General features: G+C 37.2%; 1 protein-coding gene across 1 annotated transcript in view; it reads left to right on the top strand.

Moving 5' to 3' along the window:
* The first annotated feature begins 5,294 nt into the window (after positions 1-5,294).
* Pigu (phosphatidylinositol glycan anchor biosynthesis class U) overlaps positions 5,295-22,566 on the top strand; it is a 90,231-nt gene continuing 72,959 nt past the window's right edge. Inside the window, exons 1-4 of the mRNA XM_027945319.2 lie at positions 5,295-5,434; positions 17,175-17,239; positions 21,054-21,113; positions 22,501-22,563. Coding sequence (XP_027801120.2) covers positions 5,305-5,434; positions 17,175-17,239; positions 21,054-21,113; positions 22,501-22,563 — 318 coding nt within the window. The 5' untranslated portion in view covers positions 5,295-5,304. The remainder of the gene's footprint in view (positions 5,435-17,174; positions 17,240-21,053; positions 21,114-22,500; positions 22,564-22,566) is intronic.

Raw genomic sequence — 22,566 nt, 5'->3', positions numbered from 1 at the left:
AATCACTAACATCAGAATTACCCAGAGATTCAACAGATGAATGGATAAAGAAAATGTGGTATATATACACAATGGAATATTACTCAGCCTTAAAGAATGAAATTATGGCATTTGGCAATAAATGGACGGAGCTAGAGAATATTATACTAAGTGAAATAAGCCAATTCAAAGAACCAAAGGCCGAATGTTTTCTCTGATATATGGATGCTAATTCACAATACGGCCGGGGTTGGGGGGAGTCTAGGGAAGAATAGAGGTATTTGGATTACACAGAGAGGGAAGAATAGAGAATGAATTAAACATTATTAACCTTTGTGCATATATGATTACATGATTAGTGTAATTCTACATCACGTACAACCAGAAGAATGAGAAGTTATAGTCCATTTATGTATGATATGTCAAAATGCATTCACTGTCATGTATAACTAATTAGAAATTTTTTTTAAAAAAAAGAATTACCTGGAAAGATAAAGAAAGAAGTTTTCTGGGAATAGTCATAGTCTCTAGGACAGAAAAAGGAAGTTTATATTTAAAAAATACATCTCCTGAGCTAGAGATGGTAGCACACACTTGTAATCCCAGGTACTAGAGAGTCTAAGGCAAGAGGATTCCAAGTTCCTTGGCAGTTTAGGGAAACATTATCTAAACAAACAAACAAACAGGGGCTGGGGTTGTGGCTCAGTGGTAGAGCACTTGCCTCACATATGTGAGGCACTGGGTTCGATTCTCAGCACCACATACAAATAAATGAATAAAATAAAGGTCCATCAACAACTAAAAATATATTAACAAACAAACAAACAAACAAAAAACAGAGGGAAGGAAAAGGGGAAATTAAATAGAAACAAGGAACAACAAACCCATTTCCAGCTAAGCACAGTGGCACTTTCCTATAGACTCAGCTACTTGGGAGGCTGGGCTGGAAGATCACTGGAATCCAGGAGTTCTGTGGTTAACATAATAAGACCTCTTCTCAAAATAAAAATGACAACAACAACAATACATCTGCCAACTGATTCTGATGCTATTTTAAAAAAATGATATTGAGGATATAATACACATCATAAAATTAATGAATTTAAGGTGTATAATTCAATGTTTTTGAGTATATTCACTGAAAAATTCAACCATCCAGATCTAATTTTAAAACACATTCAGCAGTTCAAAAAGAAACTCTGGACCAGGCATGGTGACCTATTCCTGTAATCCCAGTGGCTCAGGAGGCTAAAACAGGAGGACTGCAAGTTCAAAGCCAGCTTCAGCAATTTAGAGGCCCTAAGTAACTTAGTGAGACCTGTCTGAAAATAAAAATAAAAGGACTGGGGATGTGGCTCAGTGGTTAAGTGCTTCTGGGTTCAAGCCTCAGTACCTAAAAAAACCAAATAACCCCTCTGTAACCAGTAGCAGTCATTTCCCATTTTCTATTCCCCTAACCGCCTCCAGCCTTAGGCAATCACTAATCTATTTTCTCTTCTATAGATCTGTCTATTCTGTACATTTTACATAAATGAAATCATATAATTAGTGGTGTGTGGCTTATTTCACTTAGCATCATGTTTTCAAATTTCATGCATGTTGTAGCATGTATCAGTACTTCTGTTTAAGTTTTTTTTTTTTTTTTGGAGGGAGGAAGTGGCAATGCCGGGGATTGAACCAAAGGCTTCATGTATGTTAGGTGAGTGCTGTATCATTGAACCACATCCCCAGCTCTATGTTTAACAATTTTTATAGAACTTTTTGTAGTTGTAGATGGACAGAATGAATGCCTTTATTTTATTTTTATATGGTGCTTAGGATCGAACTCAGTGTCTCACACATGCTAGGCAAGTGCTTTGCCACCAAGTGCTTTGCCACTGAGCTACAGCCCCAGCCCCTGTTTAACATTTTAAGGGACTTCGAAACCATTTCCAAAGGAATTATAGTACTTTATGTCCTACATGCAGTGTAAGAGGATTCCAATTTCTCCACTTCCTTGTTATCATATTATTATTTATTATACCTATCATAGAGAGTATGAAGTGATATTTTGTGGTTTTGATTTGCATTTTGCCACTTTTCAATGATGTTGAACATCTTTTCATGTGTTTTTAATTTTTAGTTGTAGATGGACATACCTTTATTTTATTCATTTATTTTTATGTGGTGCTGAGGATTGAACCCAGGGCCTCACATGTGCTAGGCAAGCACTCTACCACTGAGCTACAGCCCCAGTCCTTCTTCTCTATGTTTATGGGTCATTTGTTTATCTTGTTTGCTGATGGGTCTATTCAAATCCTTTGCTCATTTGGGTATTTGTCTTTTTACAACTGAGTTGTCAGAGTTCTTTATATATTTGAATAAGTCCTAATATATAATTTGCAGATATTGTCTCCCATTCTGTGTGCACTCTTATTTTTTGGTGTTGTCCTTTGGAGCCCAAGTTTTCAATTTTGATGAAGTTCCAATTTATTTATTTCTTCATTTTTTGCCTGTACATTTAGTGTTGTATCTAAGAAACCATTGCCTATTTCAGAGTTATTAAGATTTACTTGTTTTTTTTCAATATTTATTTTTTAGTTGTAGTTGAACACAATACCTTTATTTTATTTATTCATTTTTATGTGGTGCTGAGGATCGAACCCAGGGCCTCACACATGCTAGGCAAGAATTCTCCCACTGAACCACAACCCCAGCCCCAAGATTTACTTGTTTTCTTGTATGAGTTTTATAATTTAACTCTTACATTTAGGTCTCATTTTTAAAAGGTCTCATTTTTAAAATATTGAGATACAACACACTCATATTTGGGAACTGCTGGCTTGATGGACATTCTGTGTACACTTAAGACTGGGAACTGGTGGTTTGGGTCTCACCTTCCACCTGCAATGGCCAATCACTGTTTTTCCCAAACAGAGATAATACTACCAGAATTTTTAAGCCATCTGTTAGGATGATCTAATGTATATGGAGCCCTGGGTATGTGCTAAGCATTTTACATTGCATAATCTTGTTCTATCTTCCCTTTGAGGATGGTGTTTTAATCACTTCTGCTTCTCATGATGTAATACATATATCTTCCCCTTTTAAGTAACATTTACATCTTTAGGAAGGAATGTGTACAGATTAAATAAATTTATGTGCATTAAGAGTACAGTATAGCTGGTATGGTGGCGCACACCTGTAATTACACCTGTAATCAGCCCATCTAGGGAGGCTGAGGCAGGTGGATTGCAAGTTTGAGACCAATCTCAGCAAATTAGCCAGGACTTAAGCAACTCAATGAGTCTTTATCTCAAAATAAAAAATGAAATGGTTAAGGGATATGGTTCATTGTTTGAGTGCTGCTGGGTTCAATTCCGGCGGGACGGCGGGGGGGGGGGGGGGGGGGGGAAGAAAAGGAAAGGAAAAATCTGTGGTATGCTTGGCACTTTTGAGCAAGGGCTCAAATAGTAGTTATATACATATATATTCCTTCATAATCCCCTCCCCCAAAGGGGGCCTGTTTCTCTCAGTGGTTCAGAAAGTTACAGCCCTGGGGCCAATTTTTTCCTTCTCCTAGTATCCTGCTTCCCTACTTTCTCTCTCTTCATTCATGGCTTGTAATTTTACTTTTATTTCTTATTCTTTTTTTAATATTTTATTTTAGTTGTAGTTGGACACAATACCTTTATTTTATTTTTATATGGTGCTGAGGATCGAACCCAGAGTCTGGCACGCGCTAGATGAGCGCTCTATAACCGAGCCACAACTCCAGCCCCTTATTTGTTATTCTTAAGATTCTCATATCTTTCAACTACTCCCCAAGCTCCATAAAGGCAGGAGTGCAAATTTTGTCACTATAATAATCTCCAACATCCAACATAAGGTTTGGAGAAACAAAGATATTTTAAAATGTATACCCGACCATAGTTATTCCCCATCATGCTTTGTTTCTTTTTTAAAATATATTTTTGTTTTTATTTGACACATAGTAATTTACATATTTATGAATTAGAATGACAACGCAATACATGTACCCAATGTTATGATCAAATCATGGCAAATGGCAAATCCATTACCTCAGACATTTATCATTTCTTTATGTTAGAAACATTCAAAATTCTACTAGTTATTTTGAAATATTCAACCACAATTACCCAATGATGCAGTTTCATTTTCTTCACAGATCTGAAATTTCCTCACATACTTATTTAATATTAGGTATAAAGTTAATATTTAAGCACTTATCATAGCGCTTTTCATACATTAATTAATGAAGTGGTAAGCTGTTAATGCTTATCAGTGTGCTCTTCAAATCTCAAATCCCTGATTTGTAGTATTTGCTGATTTCCTTGGTGTAAACACTCCCACCTGGAGGGATTTCAAACTAACAACCTGAAGTAACTCACCTGATTTGAGAAGAGTAGTAGCACTTCACTATAGCACCCATACAGTAGTGTTAAGTAACCTCAAGAACATCAACGAGGTTGGAAGTTTTGGCTCAGTGGTAGAGCTCTTGTCTTGCACGTGTGAGGCAGTGGATTTGATACCCAGCACCATATAAAAATAAATCAATAAAATAAAGTTTTGTGTCCATCTATAACTAAAATAAAAAAATCTTGAAAAAGAACGCGGATGAAAAAGTATGTAGTAAAAACTCTTCGTAAGTAATGAGTTAAGACTATTTATTCCCTTGTTTTCAATGTGATTTAGTTTACTAAGTTTATACCATTTCATTTTCAATAATGGCTGTGTTTTAAAAAGCAACTGGCAAATTTTCTAAACATTCTTCAGCCGTCTCTAGTGAGCCTACAACCAGCAGAGTTTTCAGATGAGGGTTCTGAGGCACAGAAAGGTGAAGCAAGGTCGTGCAGAATGTTGTCCGCTACTATCAATGCTACTACTCATACAGCGACTGGCCGATAGCTGGCGTTCAATAAGCAATTGCAGAATAAGTAAAATAAATTTTAACATTCTTGTAAAACGAAAAAAAGTAGATGTTTTAACATGAAAAACATACACACAAGGGTAAAATTAACATCTCTTCAAAACTTGTTCACAATCCCAGGACGATAACTTTCCCTTTGGCCTGTGAAGTTTTACAATTCACCTGTGATCGTAGGGAGTCGGTCAAACACTTGCTCCAAATTTGATACGCCCCGCTGTCCGTCGCCCGGCCCTTCCCACCGCAGGGCTTCCTGGGAGTCGTAGTTCCTAGGTCTGGACGCTCCCGCAGAAGCAGCGGCGCGCTCCCAATCGCGGAACTACAGACGGTGGTGCGCAGATCGCCAGGCTCTTCCGCCTCGCCTTTTCCTTCCCGCCTGCGCGCCCGCCCCAAATATCATGGCGGCTCCCTTGGCCCTGGTGCTGGTGGTGGCCGTGACTGTGCGGGCGGCCTTGTTCCGCTCCAGTCTGGCCGAGTTCATTTCCGAGCGGGTGGAGGTGGTATCCCCACTGAGCTCTTGGAAGAGAGGTGAGACCTCCGGCTCGAATGGGCGGCCAGACCCGGCCCGAGCTTATCACGGCCTCTGTGAATGGGAGGCGGGTGGGAAGTGGCCGCACGGTTCTCAGGAAATTGACCTGCTCAGGGGGTCTTTGGAGATGTGAGGGCGCTCCTGAGGAGCGGAGGGGATGTGCAGGAGGTGGTATAAGGTTTGGGCTCAAGAGGCTGGACCACCCTAGAGGTGGGTATCTGAGGGGGCGTGCCCTACTCGCTGTTCTGAGCCCAAGGACGTGATCCGTAGAAGGGTTGGGATAAGAGAAGAGGATTCTGTGTGGAGCATAATTTGTGAAAAGCTTCCGAGTTTGGAGCAGGATCACTAGTAGTGACCCAGTGTAGCGGAGGGGATGGGGGACCCGAATGAGGGGACCAGTCTCTTAGTGGGAAGAGCGTCTGTAGATGTCCTTAGTCGCCTCTGACCAGTCAAGGACCTTAGTGCAGTTTTTCCTACTGTTTCTTCTTATTTCTGTAAGTTATTCATCAAACTTTGTTTTATACTAGTGGCTACAAGGAGACTCAGAAATTGGGCTGAAGGAGCCACAGGCAAAGTGTTCATCCTATGTCTTCCCATTTCTTTACTTAGTGTTCTAGCCTTGAATAAACTGCCCCTCCTTTTCCAATTTCCTAAGGATGGAGGATTTGCGTTGACTCTTGAAGGACGTAGGGTTTGCCAAAGATTAGAGAAAAGGAGAGTTCCAGGTAGCAGAATTTAAACAGAATCAAGAAATGTTCAAGGATGTGAAATGTCCAAAATGGGAAAGTAAGAGGGGAAAGTAAGTAAGAAAGTAAGTAAGGTTGGGTCCAGAGTTTGATAATTAAAAAGGTAAAGATTTTTTTTTTTAACTAAAGTAAAATAAACATACAGCATACAAATTATAAGTGTAGATAGAGCTCAGTGAATTTTTATGACCGTGTACAGCATGTAGCCAGCACTCCAGAATTCCCTTCCTCTCCTAGAATTTTATTTTTTTTAAATTTTTTTCTTATATTTATTTTTTAGGTGTAGATGGACACAACACAATGCCTTTATTTTTATGTGGTGCTGAGGATTGAACTGGTTCTTGCCGGTGCTAGGCAAGCGCTCTACCGCTGAGCCACAATCTCAGCCCCAATGCCTTTATTTTATTTGTTGATTTTTATGTGATGCTGAGGATTGAACCCAGTGCCTCATGCATGCTAGGCAAGTGCTCTGCTGCTGAGCTACAGCCCCAGCCCTAGAATTTTAAGATATAGAGTTTTGATGTTTTGATGTTACACCATAGACATTTTGGAATGGAGAATGGTAAAATGAATGAGTGTTTCAGGAATAGCATTGAAGTTCCTAAAAATACTTAGTATGTATCAAGGACTATGGTAAGCCTTTTATGTGCCTTTTCTCATTTAGTCTTCACAGTAATTCTATGGTGTAGATGGTATTATTTCCCCCATTTTACATATGAGGAAACTTGAAATTGAAAGAAGTAATCTGCCTAAGTTTCCCAGTCGGTGAATGGTGATAAAGATGGTTATAGTTCATACCTGAGATGGAAAAAACTTGGGTTTGTTATCTTTGCATGTAATTTTTGTTGAACTGAATTGAATCCTGCTTTCTTGTGGATACCAGACACTCTTCTTCTGCAATCTTTTTTTTTTTTTTTTAATATTTATTTTTTAGGTGAAGATGGACACAACACAATGCCTTTTATTTTTATGTGGTGCTGAGGATCGAACCCGGGTCCCTGCCCGTGCTAGGGAGTGCTCTACTGCTGAGCCACAATCCCAGCCCCTCTTCTGCAATCTTAACCCTTTAGACATATTCTTATTAAGAGTATTTCTCATCTTATGTTATAATTATTTGTTTCTTTTTGATTTTTCCCTCCACTGTGAGCTTCTTCAACGACATTGTTTTATTCCTGCCTAAGTTCATTGGTGTCTGGCCTAGAGCAGGTGCATAGTTAATGTTGAATAAGTATGGAAGAAAAGATAGCATTAAATTTGTTATTTTATAGGATAGGCAGATTAAAGGATCCAAAGATGAGGCATTGTTGTGTGGTGCTTAAAAGCATAGGTTCTGAAATCTCGGGAAGGGTCTTTCTCTGGCTTGCCACTTACTAGCCATGTGATTTCCTTCTTTTCCTGTCTCTCCTTCCTTCCTTCCTGGGGGTTGAACCCAGAGGTGCTATACCACTGAACCATATCCCCAGCTCTTTTTATATATTTTTAAAAAATTTGAAACAGGATTTAAGTTGCCCAGGCTATCCTGGTTTTTCCTACATTGGTCTCTTGAGTAGCTGGGTTTATAGGCATCGGTCACCACACCCAACTAGCTCTATAAAATAGGAAATTAAATGAAATAATCCATGTTGAAATTCAGCATGATGATGAAAGCCAAAAAGTTTAATTCTGAGCTTTTAAGTTTAGATACTATGAAGAATCAGTGCTGACATTGGCAGAAAGGAGAGAGCAGTTAAGTGTTTGATGTGTAAAATTCAGAGGTTAGGTCTGGAGCTTGTGGCCAGTGGCAGGGCTAGAGGACGAAAGATTTAGTAATCACCCATCATTTAGATCTGATTAAGTCAGGATTATTATTTGTCTTATTTTAGGGGAGGGTACAATATCTGTAAGTATCATTTGTCTTCAAAGTATACTTTAAATGGGATAGCTTAAGCCCTAAAAGGCAGGCATTTCAAAATACCAAAGCCCTTTCGGTTTCACCATGTCTTTGACCAGTTCTTTGAAAGGGCCTTGGATCCAAATAGATTTTGGTTGGCTGTAATATGGGCTAATTTTTTAAAATGAGAACAAGTGAGAAGTTGTATACTTGGAGGGGATGATTGTTATCTTTAAGTCAGTATATTATTAATTCTTTCACATGCAGATGACAGAATCCCAACGCAAACTGGCCAGATTGCAATAAAAAAGGAATTTATTGGCCTTCATAACTGAACAGCCCAAGGATAGACCTGACTTCAGGCCTAACTGGATCCAGCATTGGCTACATTCAGACAGGTTCTTCCAAGGTGTTGGCAAGAGTGGCCACTGACTTTATATCCTCTCAGTTTCAAGTCAAGTGAAAAGAGAGTGACTCTTCATTGAACACAACAAAAACCTTGGAATTAAATCGCATTGAACTGATTTGGGTCATATACCCATCCTTCAACCAGTTGCTGTGGTCAGCCTGATTCATGGAAAGGAGGCAGCCTCACCCAAAACAGGGAGTACCCTATAAGGAAAATTAGGGTGCTGTTTCCAGAAGAGGGGAAAATTGAGACTAGGCAGGCAAAGATAACAGATATTTATTAAAATAGAAAAGAGATCTTTTCTCTTACCCATTTCTATAAACTCATCAGTTTGATAGTATAACTAAACAAAAAATGTATATATGAATTTCCTTTTTTATGAAATATAAGCACTAGCTTCTCAGTCTAATACAAATAATAAAGATTTACATTGATATAATGCCTCCTGCATGTCAGGCAGTGTTCTAAGCATGTTAGTTATGTTAATAAACAACTCTAAAATCGCCCATGATGCCAATACTGTTATTCAGCCCATTTTATAGATGAGAAAATTTATTTATTTTTAATATTTATTTATTTTTTAGTTATTGGCGGACACAGCATCTTTGTTTTTGTATGTGGTGCTGAGGATCGAACCCGGGCCGCATGCATGCCAGGCAAGCGTGCTTCCACTTGAGCCACATCCCCAGTCCTAGATGAGAAAATTTAGGCACAGATTAAATCACTCGCCTAAGATCATATAGCTAATAATATGTGCCCCCATCACCAGCCCCCACAACTGTTATTGAACCCAGGGGTGCTTTACCACTGAGCCACATCCTTAACCCTTTCTATTTTGGGGGGTGTGTGGGGGGAGGATACTGGGGATTGAACTCAGGGGCACTTTACCACTGAGCCACATCCCCAGCCCTATTTTGTATTTTATTTTGCTACAGGGTCTCACTGAGTTGCTTAGCGCCTCGCTTTTGCTGAGGCTGGCTTTGAACTCGTGATCCTCCTGCCTCAGCCTCTTGAGCCACTAGGATTACAGGCGTGCACTATCATGCCCAGCTATCCTTTCTATTTTTTTTTTTTTAAGAAAATATTGAAAATTTATTTAGGTTAAAGAAGACCTGTGTCAATGAAAAGTTGCACATGTTCACACATCAAAATGATAATAATATCGAGGAAATAATACCACATATACCCATAGATTCAAGTCATTTCATACCAAAATGTGCATATTTACAGTCAGTTGATTTTGACAAGTATCCCAGGACAATTCAGTCAGGGAAAGAGGTATCTTCCAGACATGGTGCTGGGACAAGGGAGCACTGATAGGCATACAAATGAAATGGGGCCACTTCATTATAACATACAGAAAGATTGTTTCAAAATGCACCATAGACCTAAATGTGAAGCTAAAAATAAACCTTTGTTGTAAAATGAAAGGGTAAATATTCTTCATTGTGGGTTTGACAGACTACTTAGACATCCCAGGGCTTAAGTAACAAAGGAAATAATGTGGCTATCATCAAAATTAAACAATTTTGAGTCACAAATCCTACATTGAGAAAATGAAAATATAACCTCCAAAATTAGAGTAAATATTTGCAAATTGTATACCCAATAAGGAAATTAGAATATATTTAAATATATAATTAAAATATAAATAAAGACCTGTTATAAATCAATAATAAAAGATAACTCAGATGAAAATTTGGCAATGAGTCTACATTGACAATATTCCAAAGAAAATTAAAAAGTAGCCAATTAACATGAAAAATACTCAAATCCAATAGCAAATCAAATCACAACAAGATACTACTTTAAGTCAAAGTGAACAGTTATAATCAAGAAGAAATTGAATCTCAAGTGTTGGTGAGGATGCTGAAAAATTAAAACCCTGATACCTTACTGGTTGAAACGAGAGAATGCAATCATACTGGAAAACAGTCTATCAATTTCTCAAAATGTTAAACAAAGTAACGATGTCTTCCAAGTATTACAACCTTCTATACCTAAGAGAAATGGAAGCATATAATCCACATACACAAAAAATATCTTGTACACAAATCTTCAGGGTTATCTTACTCTTAGTGGTCAGGATTGTGTACCAAATTGATGAATTAGTGAAAAAAAATACAGCATATATATATCAATGGGCTTTGAATCAGCCATATAAAGGAATGTAGTACATGTACATGATACAACATGTATGAACCTTGAAAATATACTAGGTGAGGGGAGCCAGTGATCAAAAAACATAATGTACAATTCTCTCTTTATTTGAAGCGTTCAGACCAAGAAATCCATAGACACAGAAAGTAGCCTAGTGGGTGTGGTATTTTCTTTTAGGATACCCTTTCTATTTTTTAAAATATTTTTTTTGGTTGTTAATGGACCTTTATTTTATTCATTTTATTTATATGTGATGCTGAGAATTGAACCCAGTGCCTCACATATGCTAGGCAAGTACTTTACCACTGAGCTACAACCCCAGTCCTCTATTTTTTATTTTGAGACAGAATCTTGTTAAGTTGCTGAGTTTGACCTCAAACTTATTCCTCTTGGGCTGGGGATGTGGCTCAAGCGGTAACGCGCTTGCCTGGCATGTGCGGGGCGCTGGGTTTGATCCTTAGCACCACATAAAATAAAGATGTTGTGTCCACTGAAAACTGAAAAATAAATATTAAAAAATTAAAAAACAAAAACAAAAACACTTACTCCTCTTGCCTCAACCTCCTGAGGTGCTTGGATTATAGGCATCTGCTGCTGCACCTGACAAAGGTTTCTTTCTCATTTATTTATTCAGTCATTCTTCATTAGTATGGACCTATGGATGTTTATTTTATAATCCATACCATTTTTATTTTATCATTTAAATTGTTTTAGTTTTGGCCTTTGGGATCTCTTTCAGATTGGCTACTTTGTCCTTTTGACATATTTCCCTCTCACTTTTTTAAATACATCATTACTTTCTAGAGCCAGAAGATGCTCCAAATTTAGCTTGTCTTTTTCTTAGTCTACTTCTGGAATTGGCTGCTTCTCCAAGGAACCCTGGCTCCTTTTATTGGAAATTTTTTTTGTGTGTGTGGTGCTGGGGATTGAACTCAGGACCTGTGCATGCAAAACACTCTAGAAACTGAGTTATATCCCCATCCCTGGAAATTTTTTTTTTTTTAAAAAAACAAGATCTGGGGCTGGGGTTGTGGCTCAGTGGTAGAGTGCTCGCCTAGCATGTGCGAGACCCTGGGTTCGATCCTCAGCACCACATAAAAACAAATAAAATAAAGGTATTGTGTCCAACTACAACTAAAAATAAACATTAAAAAGAAACCAAAACAACAAGATCTGGATGATAGTTGTGTTCATTGCTACCGGAACGACTGCTTCTTTAATACCCTCTCAGCTAGGAGTATAAGAATACCACTGCTTTAGAACAAGCTCAGTGTTTGCCCTTGATAGGGGAAACTCAGATATAATGTTTGAATAATTCTAAATGATATACTTTAATTGTTATCTGTAGGAAAATTACATAAGTATATCGAGTTACTAAATAAGAATTCATGCTTCATGGGATTATTATCAGGTAAGAGTTGAGAGTCAGGGCTGGGGTTGTAGCTCAGCGGTAGTGGTACAGTGCTTGCCTAACGTGTGAGGCACTGAATTCAATCCTCAGCACTATATAAAAATAAATAAATAAAATAGAGGTATTGTATCTATCTAAAAGAAAAAAAACAAACCAAAATATTTTTTTAAAAAAGTCGAGAGTCTATCAAAAACGCAACTTTTTGAAAATAATTGGCCGTCATTAATTAGCTCTTATGGTCAACTATCCTAGTAATAATTGGATAATAATTCCATGAAGCCAGAAATGTTAGCAGTTACTCTGGTGAACTTTTCTCAGGTTTTATTTTTGGAATGTACTCCAGGAAAAAGAGTGGCTTAAAGATATGAGTTCTTTGGGGTTTTTATTGAGTTTTTGTGTTTTTTCACAAAAAAGCTTTTTGTCAAACTGACTTTAAAATGTTCCTAGCATAATATCAGTGGAACATAGTTAAATGTGTTAGAACTTGGGAGTCCCAGTTATTCTTTTAAATGTAGAATAGATGCACTCTTATATTCTAAAGAGGATTTTGTCACTCTTTATCTCAGACCATGTCAGGGTTTTCATTCATATGCACCAAGATAAGAAAAATAACAGTGTAGGAAGCTAAATGTATTAAAAGTATTTTGAGTTTTTGCTCTTCCTGTACTTTTTTTTTTTTACATAATATCTTTATTTTTTATTTTTACATGTTTCCAGGGATCAAACCCAGTGCCTCACGCATGCTAGGCAAACGCTATACCACAGAGCCACAACATCGGCCCCTACTTTTTAATATTTTAGTACATTGTAGTGTTTTTTAACGTGTTTTTTTACATGAGATTGACTCTTCCCCCCAGATGACTTATCTGTGAGGCAATTTGATGGTATATTTAATCATCAAGAGAGCTGAGCCACATTCTTTCTAGGCACTTTCTGGATAATACATTAGCAAATTTACTGATGTACAATATCTAGCAAAAGCACTGAAAGAAAAATTACATTGAGATAATTGCCTGAAAATTGTGAAGTCCTCTGGGTACATACTTGGAAATTTCCCTCTGGATTAAACAAGAATAGTAATGTTTTCAGAAAACCTTATACTGGTCCCCTAAACAGTTGCTTTTACTGCTGAGTAGAAAGAAGCCATTGGCTTAGGTTGAGAGATGCCTCATGAGGTGGCCTGATGAATCGTCTCCTTGGGTGTCTAGTAAAGCTGCTGGTGATTGGTTTAATACCTGTGTTACATAGCAGCCTCTTTATGTGACTCCTTAAGGGATGTTTCTTTCTGGTCCTAGCGTAGAGTACCATTTGCAATTGTCCCAAACAAAAGGCTTTGTTTTTGTTATAGGGTCACCATGAATTGTGTAACTGATTAAGTTTACTTATTTAGGGTAGGCTATAAAGTTTAAGTTGCATATGTAGCCTACTCATTACAAATATATAGTTTCTTTTTTTATAGAACCAGCTCTGTAATCTCGACTTTATTTATTTAATATTTATTCTTAAGTTTTAGGTGGACACAATATCTTTATTTTACATTTATGTGGTGCTGAGGATCGAACCCAGTGCCTCTTGCATGCTAGGCAAGCACTCTACCACTGAGCCACAACACCAGCCCCTCATTTATTTGTTTTTGAATAGGTAATTCAGTCACTTGGTTCAAAAATCCCAGTTGCAAAAGGCTACATGATTAAAAGTCATCTTTCTACCACTTTTCTTTTTTCTTTTCTTCCTTTCCTTGAGAGCTTGTTTAGAGGTTCCAGTAGTGAAGCACAGCTACTCATACATCCTTGACTGAAGGATAGTCCTGCTGGGGAAGGTTGTCTTCTTTCACTGAGTGCACAGCTTCAGTGATCAGCACATTGAGGGATGAGGGAGGAAGGGAATACCTGCTTAGTTGACTAGATTAGCCAAACCAACCCCAGAAACCAGTGGGGTAGCAGAGGTCACAGCCAAATTGCCCTCACATCCTCTTCCTTTCCTTGAGATAGGGATCTCACTATGTTGCCCAAGCTGGTCTAGGACTACGGGCATAGGTTGCCATGCCTGGTTGTACCACTTTCTCATAGCTATTAAGTTTCATTCCTTGGAGGCAACCATTGTTATTGGTTTTTTATGTATCCTTCTGAGATATTTTATACATTTATAAGCCTATCCACTTTATAGACTTTTATAGCTCCATTTTATGTCTTTTTTAAATCTTTTGTCCCCTATTTTAAAAATGATTTTTCTTGATTCTTTTTAAAAATTATAAAATACTTCATGTGTATTACTGATTCAGAAAGATGAAGAAAGGATAAAAGAAACTAAACATTTTCTGTAATCTTATCATCCAAAGATCATTATTGTTAACATTTTAATATTTATTTTTCCAGACATTTCTCATCAAATATATATTCATTCTCTCAAATAATGAAATGAATGAATGCTTATAAAAGTTTAAAATAAAAATTGTATTATATTTTACGTGCTGTTTTATGACCTACTCTTCATTTAAGACTATTCCATGGACAGCGCTCCTTCAGTAAATTTAGATCTATACTTTGTTTTTTAATTTTAACTTTTTTTTAAAACATTTTTTTAGTTGTAGATGGACACAATATCTTTATTTATTTTTATGTGGTGCTGAGGATCAAACCCAGTGCCTCACATGTGCACGGCGGGCGCCCTACCACTGAGCCCCAGCCCTTAATTTTAACTTTTAAATAATTTTAGATTTTTAAAACATTGGAGAAATAGTACATATGGGGCTGGGTTGTAGCTCAGTGGTAGAGCCTTTTGGCAAAGTGCACATATGAGGAACTGGGTTCAATCCTCAGCACCACATAAAAATAAATAAATAAAATAAAGGTACTGTGTCCTTTTGTAAAAAAACAAAACAAAAGTATATAGACTTTCTGTTTATCCTTCACCCAGCTTCTGATGTTAACATCCTATACTGCTGTAATAAAGTGCCTACAACAGAAGTTTAACATTGATTCAGTGCTATTAACTAAAGCACAGACCTTATTACCACTTCCCTGTGAATGTTCTTTTTCTGCTACTATTCAATCTGTAATCTCATTTTGCATTTAGTTGTTTTTTCTTTAGTCTATTCCAATGTGGGACACCTGCTCAAACTTACATTTTTAAGAGTATTGACTAGTTATTTTTTTTCTCTTAATTTGGATTTGTTTGATGTTTTCTCATGAAGAAATTGGAGAAATATTTTTTTGGCATGGGTACCACATTTTTGGCATGAGGACCATATATATCTCAGTGAATCATATTAGGAAGAACTTGGTGTTAATATGGTTAACCTATTATTAATGATGTTTAACTTGGTCACATAATTAAGGAAGTGAATGTCAGGTTTATCTGTGTAAAATTATTTTTCCCTTTGCATATGCTGGTTTTTATCATATTTTTTACCCACTGATTGTAGTATCCACTGATGACAGTTATTACCCTTTAGAATTATTTCAGTGGGTCAAATAGTGATTTTTTTCTTCTGTCTTTCCTTCTACACTTGATGCTTAGAATTCTCTGTAAGGATAGCTTTCCTTTTTTGTTCCATTTATTTATTTATTTTTAAAGAGAGAGAGAGAATTTTTTTTAATATTTATTTTTTAGTTATCGGCGGGCACAACATCTTTGTTTGTATGTGGTGCTGAGGATCGAACCTGGGCCGCACGCACACCAGGCGAGTGGGCTACCGCTTGAGCCACATCCCCAGCCCCTGTTCCACTTATTATTTAAGTATTTATAACTGCAGTTTTGGGGGAGGGGGCACCAGGAATTGAACCCAGGGTCACTCGACCACTGAGCCACATCCCTATCCCTATTTTGTATTTTATTTAGATGCAGGGTCTCACTGAGTTGCTTACTTTTGTTGATGATGCCGGCTTATTGTTGTTGATGCTGGCTTTGAACTCTTGGTCCTCCTGCGTCAGCCTCCTGAGCTGCTGGGATTATAGGAGTGTGCCACTGCGCCTGGCTATAACTGCAATTTCTAAGTATCCCATCATAAAAACATATATCAATGTATTTAGATAAATTTATATTGATAGGCATTGAGATTATTACCCAATTTTTCAGTGCTCTTGAACACTATACTGAATATATCTCTTTGGGCACTTGCCCAATATTTCCTTAGGAGAAACTGTCCTAAGAACTGTCATCTTAGAATCAAAAGGCATATACCTAAAAGATACATATTGCCCTGTAGAAAAGCTGATAACAAATGTCACACAGTCAAGCAGAATATGAGAATGACTGCCCATTTCCCCACTCTACGGACATTTCTAATCAGCTTCTGATATGTTCTGCCCCGTTCCCCAAAACATAACAAATGTAAATGAAATAGTTTTTAGAGTGTGTGGAAGTTACAAAGAGGTAGAAGGAAATGTACAGTTTAATATAAAACCTTCTCCTAAACTAGGGGCACTGGCACACCCCTATAATCCCCGTAATTCTGGAGGCTGAGGCAGGAGGATTGTAAATTTAAGGTCAGCCTTAGCAATTTAGCAAAAACCTAAGCAACTTAGGAAGACCCTGTCTCAAAAAATAAAAAGGGCAGGGGTTGTGGCCCAATGGTAGAGTATTTGCCTAGCATGTCTGAGGCACTGGGTTTGATCATCAATACCACATAAAAATAAATAAACTAGAGATATTATGTCCGTCTAAACTAAAAATTTTTTTTTTAATATATATTTTTTTTTTTCAGTTTTCGGCGGACACAACATCTTTGTTTGTATGTGGTGCTGAGGATCGAACCCGGGTCGCATGCATGCCAGGCGAGCGCGCTACCGCTTGAGCCACATCCCCAGCCCCTAAACTAAAAATTTTAAAATAAGTAAATAAATAAAAAGGGCTGGGAATGTGGCTAAGTGGTTGAGCACCCCTGGATTCAGTCCCCAGTAACAAGCAAAAACTTTCTCCTAACGAGTGTTGCCCCACAATGGAAAGGGATGCTGTGTATGGAAGAGAGTTCCTCATTCTCAGAAATGTTCAACTAAAAATTTGCAAACACTTTCTGGGGATTAGATGAAAGGGATTAGATAAACTCTTAGGCCCTTCTTGGTCCCGGACATATCTAACATTTCAGTTTATGATCATCTGCTGTCTGTGAAGTCTGAGTGAACGTGGATGTCTTGCTTTTCAGTGGTCGAAGGCCTCTCACTGTTAGACTTGGGAGTATCTCCGTATTCTGGAGCAATATTTCATGAAGTAAGTGTTCTTGTTTTCTTTTCGGGGTACTAAGAGTGGTTTACCGTCATAGATACCAAAGCCTAACCTTTGTTTTGTACAAACATTTAAAAGGATCTATTTTTGAAAATCCTATTTAGAAACAACCCTTTTTTAGATGTCCTCTGGATAAAAAGGTAGTTTCATAGTTACTGTTGAAATGATCCAGATTAAGATTGTAACTTGGAGAAACAGGTGAGATTTCTGTAGAAGTGACTTTTAAATGGCAAATAAATTGTAACCATGGATAGTTGGTATGCTGAGTAGCATGTAATTGGTTCTTTGAAACATGCTTTTCCATGAAAACTTAACATCAATGTTAGTTTCTTAAAAAGCCCACTAAAGCTTATTTAACCCATAAAATTAGTTTTTAAGATTAGTAAAAACAGTGGGCTGGGGTTGTGGCTCAGTGGTAGAGTGCTTATCTCATATGTGAGGGGCACTGTGGTCAATCCTCATCACCACATAAATAAATAAAATACAAGTATTGTGTCCATTTACAACCAAAAAAAAAAAAAAAGTCCTTAAAAAAAAAAAGATTAGTAAAAACACTCTTAATTAGGTCACCATAATCTCTTGTTTGGGTTACTCCAATAGCTTCCTGACAAGTCTTTCTCAGTTCAGTCTTGCTCATTTCTTCTTTTTTTTTTTGGCACAGTACTGGGTATTAGACTGAGTGCCTCTCTCCACTAAACTGAATTCCTAGCCCCTTTTTTACTTTTTTGTTTTGAGACAGGGTCTTGGTAAGTTTCTGAGATTTGCCTCAAACTTGTCAATCCTCCTGCCTCAGCCTGTTGGAGTAGCTTGAGATTATAGGCATGTACCACTGAGCCCAGCTTCATTTACTTTTCTTTTTCTTTTTTTTTTTTAGTTGTAAATGGACATAATACATTTATTTTATTTGGTGCTGAGAATCAAACTCAGTACCTTACACATGCTAGGCAAGCGCTCAGCCATTGAGCTATACAACCTTAGCCCCTTCACTTACTCTTTTTTTATTATTATTTTTTTTAGTTGTATATGGACACAATATCTATATTTTTATTTTTTACGTGGTGCTGAGGATTGAACCCAGTGTTTCACACATGCGAGGCAAGCACTTTGCCACTGAGCTACAGCCCCAGCCCCTACTCTCTCTTTTTTTTTTTTTTTTAAATATTTTTTAGTTGTAAATGGATCTTTTTTATTTTATTTATTTATTTATATGCGGTGCTAAGGATTGAACCCAGGGCCTCACACATGCCAGGCAAGTGCTTTACCACTGAGCCACAACTCCAGCCTCTCATTTACTCTTTATTGTGCTTTCAGGGCCATTTTTCTAAAATGTAAATCTGATTTTGTCACTGTTTTACTCAGCTCCTTTAAATCCTTAACCATTGACCTCAGGATAAAATCCAAATACCTTCAAGGAGCATACAAAACCCTGTAGACCCTCCTTACTACATTAACCACATTTTTTTTCCAATATTTTTTCTATTTTTTTGTCCATTTATTTTTTTCTTAATTTTTTTTATAGTTATAGATGGACAGAATGCCTTTATTTTATTTTTTAATTTTTATGTGGTGCTGAGGATCAAAACCAATGTCTCATGCATGCTAGGCAAGTGCTTTGCCACTGAGTTATAGCCCCAGCCCTGTCCATTTTTTTAAATTATTATTATTATTTTATTATTGTTCAAAACATTACAAAGCTCTTGACATATCATATTTCATACATTTGATTCACGCAGTTTATGAACTCTCATTTTTACCCCGTATACAAATTGCAGATTCACATCGGTTACACATCCACTTTTTTACATACCATTTATTTTTAATTGGGATATTATAGTTACAAATAATGGTGGCATCGGTTGTTATATATTTGTACATGCACACAATATAATATATATATATATATATTTTAAGTTGTAGCTGGACACAATACTTCTATTTTTATTTATTTATTTTTATGTGGTGCTGAGGATCAAACCCGGTGCCTCACACATGGTAGGCAAGCACTGCATCACTGAGCCATACTCCAGCCCCAATTCTATTCTTTTTTTTTTAAATAAAAAATATTTGTTTTTTAGTTGTAGTTGGACACAATACCTTTATTTTAATGTGGTGCTGAGGATCGAGCCTAGGTGAGCGTTGTGCTCTACTGCTGAGCCACAACGCCAGCCTCACTATTCTATTCTTTAGCAATCATTTCTTTTTTTTTTTTTTTTTTTCTTTTTTCTTCTGATACCAGGTATTGAACCTGGAGCATTTAACCACTGAGCCACATCTCCAGCCCTGTTTTAGAATTACAGGCATGCACCACTGGGCCTGACTTCCCTGAGATAATTCTAACATATATATGTTACAGAATATGATACTGTATCATATTCTCTGTTACCTGATGGTCTTTGTTCATGCTGTTGTCTCTCTATAAAGGGCCACTCTTCCCTTTTGGGGGAGTTGGCTCTACTATTCAGATATTAGCTTAGGCTTTAATGCCTCCAAAAGTCATCCTTCATCACCTTAGACCAGGCCTTGGGTTCAATTGCCTAAAACACACGCGTACACACACACACACAAATACACCCATGCACACACACATGCACACACACATATATTTATGTGAAGAAAGCTTCCAAACATTTTGAAATTGAACATTGTACTTTTTTTGTGTGTGTGTGTGCTGGAAATTGAACCCAGGGTGTCACACATGCTAAGCATGTGCTCTACAACTGGCCTGCATCTCCAGTCTATACATTTTAAAGTAGTCTCAAAGAAGAAATGTCAGTGGAAATTAGATTATATTTTCAACTGAATAATATTGAAAAGCAAACAGCCTATCAAAAGTTATGGACTGAGGCTATATAGCTTAGTGGCAGAGTGCTTGCCTGGGATGTGTGAGGCACTGGGTTTGATCCTTAGTACCACATAAAAATAAATAAAATAAAAGCATCCTGTTCATCTACAACTACAAAAAATAATAAAAAAAACTTGTGTGATACAGCTAAAGCCATAATCAGAAGAAAATTTATTGCCTTAAATAATAAAAACTAAAATATTATGAACAACTTTATGTCAATGAGATGAAAATATAGATGAAATGGACAGATCCTTAGAAAAACACAATTTATACTGACATAGTAAATTGGAATATTGTTTTATCTGTGAAGGAAATTAAATCTGTAACTTAAATTTCTTAAAGAACACTTGGGCAAAAATGAGTGGATTTTTTTCTCAATTTTTATGGAGGAAATAACATTTTAACACGAACTTCTCAGAGAATAGGAGGAGGAAAAGATTTCCCAGTTAATTTTGTAAGTTTAGTAATCTTGGTCCTCTAGAGTTCCCCTTGGCTGTTAGATGTGTCTTAGAACACGATTTTCATGATAACCATAGTGTGTTATCAGTTTCTAAACAGATATTACATACTTATTTATTTTTTGAGACAGGGTTACATTACATTGCCCAGGCTGGCCTTGAAGCCCTGTGCCAGGCAGTCCTCCTGACTCAGTTTCTGTGTACTTGGGACTATAGTTGCATACCATCATGCCAAGCTAAACAGATATTTAACACATCAAAATTTTTTATTCTCTTTTGTGAAGTCAAAAAATAGTTCCAGTAGTACGAAAGGTTCAGGGTACTAAATTATTTGCTCTTATATGTACATCAGCCAATTATAATAGTACAATATTCCAAGAAGGAAACAGATAAACAGATTTTTGCTGAAGAAGTTTTTCCCCCAACTCAGGAAACTGTTATTTCATAGTGAGATTTAACTTAATTTTTTATTTGTATGTTTGTTTTTCTCCTGCAGACTCCATTAATAATATACCTCTTTCATTTCCTAATTGACTATGCTGAATTGGTATTTATGGTAAGTAGTCTTTCAGATAAATTCTATCAATCATTTATCTAATTTTGCAGTCTGTTTTTGTTTTGGTACGGGGGATTGAACCAGAGGCACTTGACCACTGAGCCATATTCCCAGCCCTGTTTTGTATTTTATTTAGTATTTTGTTTAGACTGGCTTAGAATTTGTGATCTTCCTGCTGGGATTACAGGCATGTGCCACCATGCCTGGCACAGTTTGTTATTTTTAAGGAAAAAATCTGCCTTACAAGCTTGGGAGTTTCTCAGAAATAAAAGTAAAATTTTATATTTTTAATTTGAAATCATTGAACTGTGGCAGAATTATGGAAGTGTGAGAAGCAATCTCTGACTTCTGACTTGCTCCAATTCGTTATTCTTCTTTAGAGCTTGGTTTCTAGATTATGCAGTCTTGAATTTTCTAGCTCCAAGATTCTGTGATTGGCTTTAATTGTTCCAGTAAGGGGGAAATCCTAAGTGTCCTAACTGTTCTGCCAAGAGATTCTGTGAAGAGGACATAGGCCTTGATGGGACTTTTAGGAGGCAAGAATCTTGAATACTGAAATGACAGGACTGTGGTTGTTTTTTGTTTTTAAATATTTTTTAGTTGTAGATGGACATAATACCTTTATTTTATGTATTTATTATTTATGTGGTGCTAAGAATCAAACCCAGTGCCTCACATGTGCTAGGCAGGTGCTCTACCACTGAGCCACAACCCTGGCCCAGGACTATGTTTTGAGAGCATAGCAGTTTGAAACATTTGTCTAGTTTAGGGTTGAAAAATCTGGGTCAACAAATTCCTCTGGAGCTGGGGGTGTGTTTCAGTGGTAGAGCAAGCCTGGCATGGGTGAGGCCCTGGGTTTGATTCCCAGTACTAAGAAAAAAAAAAAGGAAATAATACATAGGAAGTCTACTGAGGTCTTTTTTGTGTGTGTGTGTGTGTGTGTGTGTGTGTGTTGCTGGGGATTGAACCCATGGCCTTCTGCATGCCAGCCAGGTAATCTATCAACTGAGCTAAATCCCCAGCCCTACTGAGGTCTTCTTTAATAATTATATTGGTTCCTATTTATTGAGGACTTTTATTATGTGCTAGGCACTTACATACATGAGGCTTGCAAAGCAGTGGGTATTGTTCCAATTTTGTAGAAAACTTAAGTAACTTGTACTTTTAGAGCAGACACAGTGATTCACAAGACTTAAGTGGGCCTAGATGGGTTCTAATCTTCAGGGTTTTCCAGTTAGATCTCCCTGACTGGGTCTTACCTTTTAGTAATCAGAATGAGGGTTGACATTCTGCCTGACTGATCCACCAGAACTCTAGGGCCTGGCAGTATTCCAGTATCCCTGCATAACTGAGTTTTATATTTCCTTTTATTCTTCTTTCTTGACAGATAACTGATGCACTCACTGCTGTTGCCCTGTATTTTGCAATCCAGGACTTCAATAAAGTTGTGGTA

The sequence above is a fragment of the Marmota flaviventris genome, chromosome 2 (genome assembly GCF_047511675.1).
Source record: "Marmota flaviventris isolate mMarFla1 chromosome 2, mMarFla1.hap1, whole genome shotgun sequence".
Taxonomy (NCBI): domain Eukaryota; kingdom Metazoa; phylum Chordata; class Mammalia; order Rodentia; family Sciuridae; genus Marmota; species Marmota flaviventris.
The sequence above is the reverse complement of the archived record's forward strand: the minus strand, read 5'-3'. Positions and strand labels throughout refer to the sequence as shown.